The sequence below is a fragment of the Triticum aestivum genome, chromosome 5B (genome assembly GCF_018294505.1).
Source record: "Triticum aestivum cultivar Chinese Spring chromosome 5B, IWGSC CS RefSeq v2.1, whole genome shotgun sequence".
Lineage (NCBI taxonomy): Eukaryota > Viridiplantae > Streptophyta > Magnoliopsida > Poales > Poaceae > Triticum > Triticum aestivum.
Genome location: NC_057807.1, coordinates 691,443,382 through 691,454,251, shown reverse-complemented (window position 1 = coordinate 691,454,251; position 10,870 = coordinate 691,443,382). Strand labels below are relative to the sequence as shown.

The 10,870-nt window shown below is 47.6% G+C and overlaps 2 protein-coding genes across 3 annotated transcripts; one reads left to right on the top strand and one right to left on the bottom strand.

Annotated features, from left to right (window-relative positions):
* Positions 1-1,795: 1,795 nt before the first annotated feature.
* LOC123114283 (GDSL esterase/lipase At3g48460) lies at positions 1,796-5,019 on the top strand. Its single transcript, XM_044535706.1, has 2 exons — positions 1,796-2,518; positions 4,321-5,019. Exons 1-2 carry the CDS (start codon positions 1,871-1,873, stop codon positions 4,843-4,845), a joined length of 1,173 nt encoding a protein of 390 aa, XP_044391641.1. The 5' UTR covers positions 1,796-1,870; the 3' UTR covers positions 4,846-5,019.
* Positions 5,020-5,044: 25 nt separating this feature from the next.
* LOC123114282 (serine/threonine protein phosphatase 2A 57 kDa regulatory subunit B' theta isoform) lies at positions 5,045-9,096 on the bottom strand. 2 transcript variants are annotated; one of them, XM_044535704.1, is made up of 4 exons: positions 8,867-9,096; positions 7,045-8,460; positions 5,616-5,990; positions 5,045-5,527 (listed from the first exon to the last, which is right to left on the bottom strand). In XM_044535704.1, the coding sequence occupies exons 2-3, from the start codon at positions 8,224-8,226 to the stop codon at positions 5,631-5,633; spliced, it is 1,542 nt and encodes a 513-aa protein (XP_044391639.1). In that variant the 5' UTR covers positions 8,227-8,460; positions 8,867-9,096; the 3' UTR covers positions 5,045-5,527; positions 5,616-5,630. The 2 variants fall into 2 exon arrangements, with proteins under 2 accessions (XP_044391639.1, XP_044391640.1); XM_044535705.1 differs by having other exon boundaries at positions 5,045-5,524.
* Positions 9,097-10,870: the final 1,774 nt, after the last annotated feature.

The following is a 10,870-nucleotide window of genomic DNA, read 5'->3' as shown; positions in this document are numbered from 1 at the left end:
TAATAAAAGACTCAAAGTAATAAAAAGTTTAAAATAATAAAAGACCCAAAATTATAACAGACACAAAATGATAAAAGACTGAAAATAATAAAAAGGATCAAAGTAATAAAAAAAATTTCGACATAATAAAAGACATAGAATAATAAAAAGACGGAATATTATTACAAATCAAAATTATAAAAGGAATAATTTTTTTACAAAGTTTCAAAACAATAAAGAATTAAAATCATAAAAAGATTCAAAATAATAAAAGACACAAATTATAAAAAGACACAAAATTATGAAAAGATTCAATTTAGTTCCAATAACTACAATATTATAAAAATGTCACAAAATAATATAGTGGTGACGTGGCAACACATATCACGCTACAAGAAACCCTAATAGTGTTAGCATTTCCATTATGCCACGTGACCACTATATGACGCCTTGTACCAACTGTGGGTCCCACATATATTTGGCGTTCAACAATTTTTCAATGCCACCACTATCAGTGGCGAATCTTTAAGAAAAATGAAGGGGAAGTCTCAAACTTAGCTATGTGTAAAAAATTCAAAAACTCTCAATTCTGAAGTCTAGATAAGTTTAAAAAAATTGCTACGAATACTAGTAATTTTGTTTTGCAATTTTTTGGAGGGGGGGCTCGAGGCTATCGAAACCCCCCTACTAGATTCGCGATTGACCAGTATGGTCTTAGTGATGTCGTATCAAATATGCCAACGCCATCACTATTTGAAAAATATAGTGGTGGCGCTGATTGAAAATTGGGCGCTAGCCATTTCTCTACTAGTCATAGGAAATGAAATGACATGTATCTCAGAATCTATGAATAGGGATAGGAAAGAGATGTCCTTTGGTTCATATCATAGGATTTATTTTTTTCATTGGATCTAGACAAATTTTTAGTTTCATTGAATCTACCAAAGTACTGTGAATGAATTTTTCATATATAAAATCCTATACTACTATATAGTTCCTACAAAATTCCTCCAGCCCAAAGGAGACCTAAAGGGTGGTACAGTTTGTTAATAATAGAAATCGGAGAGGGCAAAAAAATTGAATCTAGACCGAACGACTCTAGATCAAAGGTTACTTATATTTTTTTACGGACAAACTGATGCGGAGGATTATGATTGGTAATAAGGAAACGAGGGGGCCCACTCCAGTTGAATTCAAGGGGAGAGAATTATAGTTTGAAAAATTAAGTAACCGTTTGTAGATTTTTTGTAGGTCTAGCATTATTGCTATAAAGCACATACAAATGTGTAGGAGTAACTTTTTTCTGGATGATTACTAATTGCATTGCACCGTGTATATGTAGTCGATCATCTAGAAGGATATGGACAGAGGTGTAAGTGCGGCGCCTGCAGCTCTTCTTATTAGCCTGCCGCCTGCCTGCTGTCTGTGTATTACTACCGCCCAGTACTAGTGACCACCTAACAAATCCCAAGGGGTTGGTGCAGCCATGACTGAACCCACCCACACACTAATAATCTGTTTGATCCATCCACATCTCCTCCTACCTCAGACACGGCCCATTATGCTTGGCCCCTTAACCACCACCTAATTGGTCTGCTAATAATTTCCCAGTGAAATGCAGCATAGTACCACTAGTACAGCAGCTTGACTTGCAGGCGCCTGCAGGTCAATGAGGCCACGGGAGGCCCAGGTCTGATCCCACGGGCCAGGCCGGGCCTCGGGCAAGCGTTGACCCTCAAGTCGGTCAAGTCCGGCCCGGTGTGCTACCTGGCGGGCCTGGATGGATCCAACTATAAAAACCACCATCACCCAGACGCCGAGGCAGCAAGCTTAAGCGGCTAAGCAGCATCCCGCAGCAGGTGGCAAGCGAGCTCACTCGATCGCGCTCGCCATGGCCGCGTCCACCGCCGCCCGACGCCTCTGCCTCCTCCTCCTCGTCGCCGCGGTGGCCGTGGCCGCCGCGGCGCCGGCGCCGGCGCCGCCCCCGCCGTTCCGAACGGTGTACGCGTTCGGGGACTCGTTCACGGACACGGGCAACACGCACTCCACCACCGGGCCCTACTCGTACGGCTACGTCTCCAACCCGCCCTACGGCGCCACCTTCTTCCACCGCTCCACCAACCGCTACTCCGACGGCCGCCTCGTAGTCGACTTCCTCGCCACCGACGCGCTGGCCCTGCCCTCCTTCCTCCCGCCCTACCTCTCCCTCGCCTCCTCCCCCAACGCCACCGCCACCAAAGGCAGCAAGTACTACGGCGCCAACTTCGCGGTGGCCGGCGCGACGGCCATCGAGCACGACTTCTTCGCCAAGAACAACCTGACCATCGACATCACGCCGCAGTCCATCATGACGGAGCTCGGGTGGTTCGACGCGCACCTCAAGGCGCGCCAAGTCAAGCAGGAGGAGATCGGCGAGGCGCTGTACTGGGTGGGCGAGATCGGCGCCAACGACTACGCCTACAGCTTCATGGCCGCCAACTCCATCCCGCCGGAGCACATCCGGACCATGGCCGTCGACAGGGTCACCACCTTCCTCGAGGTACACCTACCTAGCTACTCAACCTCAATCAGTTACTAGCTAGCACACTAGTTACACTAACTAATTTCCCTCTGCACACTCTCTGACGAACAATACTTCACAAGTGTAAGTGTGCATTAATCTAGAGCACAGAACAGAATCATGCATGTCGATGAAAATGAAACAAAAAATTAACTAGTGGTGCAACTAGATTGGGTCATGACTGCTAGATGTCATAGATAGATGGATCTCCTAATAATTTCATGACTGTAATTTGTAATTAAGTAGTGCACAGTAAGTAGCTGGTGAAAACAAAAAGCGGTTAGCTATCACAGTGAGCTTGAGACCCCATGCCGGCCATGGATGCAACCCGTTGTCTGTCTGTCCTTGTAGTACATGTCAGAAGGTCTGATTAATTTGACAGATGGGTGCATTTACTTACCTTGATTAAATTCGGTGTGGTTAATTCCTAGCGACTCACTGACGGACCTGTGGCCTCGTCCAAGGACCGAGGGTACATTAGTAGTTACTTCTAGAGAGTTTCTCTACCTTTCCATGCACGGTTACAAACTAGTGAGTGAGTGAGTGTGAGCTGTTGTTCCTCCGGAGCACTGCCCAAGAGTGGACAGATGGAGCAGATCCACGGCTGCCTTTTCGCTGTCCCTGCCGACACTTACTACTGCTGCTCATCCATTCTTAAATCCCGTCTTCATTCTCTGTCCCTGGAGAAAACAATGCAACTAACTAGTAGTATTTCTAGATGTATCCCTTGCAAGAAAAGGCTATACTGCATAATAAAGAAGAGTAAAAAAAGAGAGAGGGGGCAAATTCCGCTGAACTCCCCCGTGCGTTTGTATGTACAGCTGAACTGCCGGTCTGAATTTGATACTGCTAGCTACAAATAAACAAGAAAATGCCCGATTAAATCATTGAACTGCTAAGTAGTAACCACTTGCTCTACTAGTTTTAGTAGAGTATTGTACGTAGTACATAATTGTTGACGCTTTGATGATGCGCAGGACAAGTGAGTGAGTGGTACCGCGACCTAATTTTGATGGCCATTCACTGCGCTGTCTCGACCTGCCGCCACTGCATATGCATGTACAGTAGCCCTAGTACCAGCCTCAATTTCGGTAATTGCCTTTGGCTCCTAGGTGCATATGCACCCATTGTCGAAATCCAAATTCCGAGAAGTTGAAAAATTCGAAACAAAAATCCCGCGTGTATATCCGGACATTTTATGTGCGTTCACATGGTTTCGGTGAAAAACGACGTTTTTTGTGGCTTGTGTAAAAAAGACAATTTCTGATGCTTCATTCTAACTATTCACGAGGCATTTCTTTATCTTTTTTACACAAGCCACAAAAAACGTCGTTTTTCACTGAAACCTTGTGAACGCACATAAAATGTCCGGATATACACGCGGGATTTTTGTTTCGAATTTTTTAACTTCTCGGAATTTGGATTTCGACAATGGGTGCATATGCACCTAGGAGGCAAAACGCCACTCTCCTGCTACCTACTCATAAAAAAGAACCATGGTGATGAATGAGGAAACCGGTTAAAGATTGCAGCAATCATGGACTCCATCATTCTTGTCCATGCACTCACCAACTGGAGCTGTAGTACTACTAGTAAAAAGAAGAATCAGAGCATGGAGTGACGTACGAGAGTGCAATACTACTTTTGTACCAAAATACTTCTTTACGATCATATAATAATAAAGCTCACATAAAGCTTCTGTCGGTCGCTCGGCAAAATTAAATCTCAGATCTTGTTTTCTTTAGTTAATTTGGAGTGATTTCTCTGAAACAAAATGGCAGGGGCTGCTGAAGAGGGGGGCCAAGTACGTGGTGGTGCAGGGGCTGCCGCTCACCGGCTGCCTGCCGCTGGCCATGACGCTGGCGCGGCCCGAGGACCGGGACAACCTCAGCTGCGTCGCCTCCGTCAACAAGCAGAGCATGGACCACAACCGCCACCTCCAGGCCGGGATCCACCGGCTCCGGCAGGCGCACCCGGGCGCCGCCATCGCCTACGCCGACTACTACGCCGCGCACCTCGCCGTCATGCGCAGCCCCGCCAGGTACGGCTTCGCCGAGCCCTTCAAGACCTGCTGCGGCTCCGGCGGCGGCGCCTACAACTTCGAGATCTTCTCCACCTGCGGCTCGCCCGAGGTCCCCGCCGCCTGCGCCCACCCCGCCCGCTACGTCAACTGGGACGGCGTCCACATGACCGAGGCCATGTACAAGGTCGTCGCCGGCATGTTCTTCCGCGACGCCTCGGGCGCCTTCATCCGCCCATCCTTCGCCTCCCTGCTCGCCGCCGCCAGGAAAGGCCACGGCATGTGAGGATCATCTTCACCCTTTAGCAGCAGTCTTGTGGTGGATGTTGTAATTCAGTTGAACTGTGGCCACCACCTTGTTCTGAATCCATTGTGATTTGTGAGACAGATTGTACTAGTTGACGCTACGGCGACGAACAGAGAATTTTAATAAAGAGTATCCTAGAGTTCCAGGTTAAAATGGCCAATTCAGAAATCCTCCAACGAAACAGAACGCCATATATAATAATAATAAAATGAATGCACCTCACACGTTATGTGAGAAAATATTTTTGGTTATATTGTACAGGAAAAGAAAACTTTGCTTCCATTTTTTACAACCATGCCGACTCAAGAACAACCATGACTCGTTTTGAAATGAAGACCGACTTCTCTCTACCTCTCTAACTAGAGACCTACCCACCGACCACAACGGCCGACCATTTGCTTCCACAACAAACCCTTCCATGGGAGGAGGAACAGACTGTAACCGAATTCGGACAAGGATAAAGGATATAGCAATGAACCGCAGATCTCAGCATGCCGAGAGAAGCCGCCGAGGCTCAGGACCAAGAAATGATGATGCTCCCGCGCTGCGCCTAACCCACCACCTGGCTTCTCAGATCTCCCGTCGATTTGCCCGCCTAATATACCTTGTATATACAATTCAATCATGTACAATGTTTCACGAATCTCTGGAGGAACCCCTACTGATTCAAGAAATTCTTACATTAGACACAATTGCAGGAGCTACAAACTACCCAACAGAGAAAGAAAAGAAAAGGGGAACATCTTTACCACTTGAATAATTAGCTACACAGCTGAAGATTGACGGGGTAAGGTTCGATGGACGAGCACAGCCTCGCCGCTGGTTGCTCTTGATGACGCAATCTCTTCTAGGCGTTTCCATGTGGCTTCTTGCTTCAGCTTGTTCTCCTTCTCTTTGGCTTTGGCTTCCTCGTATTTCCGCAGACACTCGGTGTACAGTCCGGCGTCATGATCAGAGAACAATTTGCGCACGTTAAGAGTGAGGCTTTGCACAGCTGGGTTCCAGTGCCCGCTGGAATTTCTCTCCAGTGCAGGGAATATGATGGGCAATATCACCTTGCTGTTTTGTTTGATCAAACTCTCGATATGGTCATTGTTCCACAAAAACAACGATCTCTCAGCAACCTGGAAGTAGCATAAGCACCATTAGCTACAATTCACCAGTTAATGATATACTCTGGTTCTGCAACTTCGAGCATGCTAGCATGTGCATTCATGAGTGCCTTCTCCAGCAACAAAGTAAAGATTCTATTCACATAATCATGAAGAATGAGAATAAAGAACCATAAGCATCAGCTTTTTAAAATTCTGACAGATTCAAGATGTACCACAAGGGCTTTTGATGGAATAAAGTGCAAGTGAAGTCCCTGAATTAGGTCATAGGCTTATAGCCCACACGAAACAGACATCCCTTAAACAGAATCTTGTCAGGTGCCCATTGTAGACAAAAGCCATAAACAGCTAACAGAATTTGCTTCTGTGGCAGTCACTAACCAGAGTACTGCTCAAGCATTATTAAAACTAACCGTATAAGATTGACTTTAGCACTTTGTTCTGCTAATGTTGTCAGTCGCAGTGCTAGGACCCCAGCAGTGCTTCATAACAACTTAAACATGTACTAAGTCCCTTAACATAAGACATTTTTGTAGTTCAAATTAAACTGCCAAAACGTCTTATATTAAGGGACGGAGGGAGTAGCATTTATGTCCAAAATAAAATAAAAAACAGCTTTTGGCAAAGCTGTGATGTCAGAGATTGTGCGCAGCACCGCACTGCATGTCGTTAGCACAAAATAACAGGGCGCTCTAAAAAAGGAAGCCTGAGAGTAAACGGAAAGGTATAGAATAGAGAAAACTATCACAAAAGTGTCGTTTCGAATACAAAGCAGTGAGCTGGAAATATGACATTCCGTGCAAAATAAGGTAACGTGTGCACTAATTCTAGACAGACCAGCCACCGGATAAATTGACACAATACAAATGCTAAATCTGCACTACCATGCCTTGAATAGAAATCTAATAAAAAATGAGATTTTTATCACTATTCATTTGTTACCTATCCAGGGACAAAAGGACAGATGAAAATTACACAACAGAGGAAATGAAAAATGAAGCATCAAGCAACACAGATAGATGTATGTTTTTAATTTAAAAAAGGTACCGTGTGCGGTTAATATTACCTGAAAGTGAGAACTGTTCAGACAACGTGCAATCTGGCGGAAAAGAGGAACCATGCATTTCTGAAACTCTGCGGGCTGTGTAGCTTCTAGTATCTCTTCTAACTCTCCCAAAAACATCACCTCTTTGGTGCTGTTTGTGATGGGCCAATATTTCAGTAGGCCCCTGATAACTGTGTCTGAGAGTTTGCAATCTTTTTCGACAAACTGGGTAATGCAGTAAGACAACTGTTGATGATACATTGCAACGCACTTTGGCTTGTGAAGTGGAATCAAGGCCCGGATAAGGAACAATTTGTGTTCTTCCTTAAGTGGCAACGCAAACCCGTTGATGATGCTCCCTAAGATCTCCAACAGCTCTGCAATTCCATTGTGCTTTTCAGTTTCATAGATGAACTGGTAGAAGGTGTTGTTGATGGCTTTCCTAATAACTGGCCGATGAACCATGAACTTTCCATAGACACGATGGAGTATCATCTTGAGGTACTCTCTCTCCCTGGGGTCTTCGGAGTCAAAGAGATCAAGCAGCCTGAGGACAAACGAATGGTCGATGTACCTTTTAGCCAGCTTGGCATCAGTCTCCGGAGACTGAATGAACCTCAAGAACAACTCATAAACAATCTGCAAGTGCGACCACGCAGGATCCATCACAGGCTCATCCTCATCCAAATCATAGGCTGAAATGTTGTTCTCTCTGGGAGGGGTGGTCAGCGTCCTGAACAGGTTCACAGAAACCATCCTCGTGGTCTCCTGCATAACTATCTCCGGAAACTTCTGGTTGGCCGAGGCAACATAGTCCACGAGCTCCAACAGAGTTTGTCGCTTTACTTCCTTCTCCTTCATGCTCTTTGTCGGGTCGCTGAAGTCAAACGTGACGCAGCACAGGTTCAGTTTCTTGACGAAGAGGTTATTCTTCTCGGCGTTGGGCACGTCCTTAAAGCCCGGCAGCACCTCGAAGGCCGATGAATTGCCATTATTGACCCTCGGGTTGTTTCCGTTACCCGGATGCTGCTGGCCGCTGCCGTAGCTGAGCCCAGAGCTGGAGATGATTGGCGTGTGGCCGGATGCCGCCCTCTCCGCGCCTCTCGGAGGGTTGGACACGGAGGCGCCTGACCGTCCGATCGGATCCTTGTCCCCGGACTTGGACGGCTTCTTAGGGAACCGGCCAAGGATCTGCTTGATCATGCTACCGCCCAGATCAGTCCAAATCCCCCCCGAACCGACGCTGAACTAAGCTTGCTCGTCCCCTGACTCCCGGGCAGCAGGAGCTGCCACCTCACCCTGCTGCTGATGAACAGTAAACCCTAGGTCCGTTGCCGCACCACGGTAGTGTAGGGGAGGGGAGCCGAGCTGAGCTGTCACCGAGACCCAGAGCAGGCGTCTCCGGCGAGGCAGCGCGCCGAATCGAGCGCCTCCGACCTGGGACAAGCAAATTGAGAGGGGAGAAACATCAGATCACGGTAAGATCGCGCGAGGCACGCTCTCCGCAGGATCACACGCGCGGCAATCAATCTACGGGAGGGCGGGACCAAAGCAGCCCGCATCGCGAAACGGAGAACCAGTCCGACGGCATCTAGAGTAAATCCCACCCATACCCCCCATAAAATTCCCGAAAAGTCTGACAAATCCCCCACTACCGCGACCGAGAACAAAAAGGCGGCGCCAAATCGGCCGGCGCCGCCGGTCGAGCCGGGAGCGGACGGGCGCACACCACCGTCCGGCCACCGAGCAGGCGCCGCAGATGCAACCGAGGCCGACGCGGCAGCACCCACCCACGCGCGCGAGGCGAGACGGCACACGACGGCGCTGGCCGCTGAGCACGTACCTGTGGCTCCGAGGAGCGGGCGGAGGGAGGGAGCCGTCAAGCGGGGCGCGGCGGTGGTTGGGTCCGGTGGGTGGGGCGGCGCGGCCGGTGGGGAGAAGCGGTCGCTGGAGGAGGAAGACGGGGACGGAGGGAGAGAGGGAGGGAGGACTCGGAACTTGGACCTTGGCTGGGCTACTTTTCTTTTCCTCCGCAAAAGAAAAGAAATGGCGGAGTTTGTTGGGGCGCGGGTGACGTGGCGTAACGCGTCGCTTTTTCCCCCTCTCTCTCCGACGAAGAAAAAAAAACGAAAAACAAATCCGTGGGCGGGGAGGGCAGTTGGGCCGGGTCGCTTTTCTTTCTCTCTTGCGCGATGCTAGGCTGTCTGATGAGGCCGCCACCATGTCACGTGCTCGACACTACTGCTCGTCAATTGATGATTAATATTGATTAACTAACTAACTACTCCGCTGTAAACGAAGCTGCCTAATCCTCCTGTCATCATCAGCGGGGCGCGGTTTTACAGCTAATTTGAAAAGGCCAGCGAGGCCGGATCTGCACGTTAACACCCAGCCATTTTATAATTTACTTGCTCGGGTCAATCCCAATTGCTGCAGTTTATCGAAACTATGTACTACTCCCCGTTCTGATGCGCTGGTCATATGGGGACTTACCACGACGATTTCTAGCATGTCTGCTACAAGAAGTATTCCCCGACTCTAGCAAGGAAGAGGTGATGACGGCGGCGTGCCTTCGTCTCGCTTCAGTGCTTATGGTTGTCGTTTGTTTTACAGATCTAGATATATTTTTTATTATTTCCAACATTCAATGTACTGCCATAATTGAGGATGAATAAATCGAACGCTTTCTCGCCAAAAAAAAAGAAACTATGTACACAGGTAGTGGTTTCCGAGTATTGATCTTCTTGAAGGGCGGTGTTTTGCAAGGGTAGCACCCATGGATTCGTCGGATGGTCGGTTGGAAGGATCTCAGGATTTAGATAGAGACTATCGTGCCGCGTGAGAAGGTACGAGTTAAAAAGGTCATGGAGGAACACATGGATGAGATAATGAACCGCGAAATACATGCTTAGTAAACATCTGTAGAGGCAAAAAGGTGTAGATAGCACCACGTGTCACCCCATGAAAACCTAAGAGTGAACCGACAAAAATAACACGTGGGTTGACAACAAACATCGGTCCAAATCCTGTGATGGAATCAACTAATGACCTATCCAAAACTGTTTCAGACTGGTTTAGAACCGAAGAGCAAACCGACAAAAAAAACATGTGGGTTGACAATCGAGGTCGGCGCAAATCTTGTGACATAATCAACTATGAACTACCCAAAATTGTTTTTGCATGTTGTCTTGTAACCAAAGTACAACCCGACAAAATGATACGTGGGTTGACAATCGACGTCGGATAGTTGATCTTATGACATAATCAACTGATGAACTACCGAAAATTGTTTTTGTGTGTTGTCTTGTAACCGAAGAGCAACCCAACAAAATGACACGTGGGTTGACAATCGACGTCGGATAGTTGATCTTATGACATAATCAACTGATGAACTACCGAAAACTGTCTCAGGCTGGCTTATAACCAAAGAAAGCAAACCGACAAAAATAACACGTCAGTTGAGAATTAACATATGTGCGAAGTTTGTGACAGAATTAACCAATGACCTGCCCGGAGTTACTTCATATTGGCTTATCAAGACACAAATCTTCTATATCTAAATAGGGGCACCCCACTAGCTGATTTTTGTGAGTCCACATGAAGCCACGTCATCCCGAACTGCTATAGCCGTACAATTCACGAATCTGCAGCCGTCTGATTGTGTTTTGATGCAATTTACCAAGACTTGCCACCGCTAAGTGGAAAATAACGATTCGTTGTTTCTCCCCGACACCCTCTATTCTTCGATCGCACTGCCCCGCTCAAGTTTTCGTAAATGGGCTAGACCTGGACCTGTCGTTGCTGGGCTGGCTCCCGAAGCCAACATATGTTATGTGGGCTGTAGGTT

Coding starts and splice junctions, on each gene's coding strand:
- LOC123114283 (XM_044535706.1), top strand. CDS start 1,871: ATGGCCGCGTCCACCGCCGCCCGACGCCTCTGCCTCCTCCTCCTCGTC. Junction 2,519..4,320: donor GGGTCACCACCTTCCTCGAG/GTACACCTACCT, acceptor ACAAAATGGCAG/GGGCTGCTGAAGAGGGGGGC.
- LOC123114282 (XM_044535704.1), bottom strand. CDS start 8,226: ATGATCAAGCAGATCCTTGGCCGGTTCCCTAAGAAGCCGTCCAAGTCC. Junction 5,991..7,044: donor TGAACAGTTCTCACTTTCAG/GTAATATTAACC, acceptor TGCTACTTCCAG/GTTGCTGAGAGATCGTTGTT.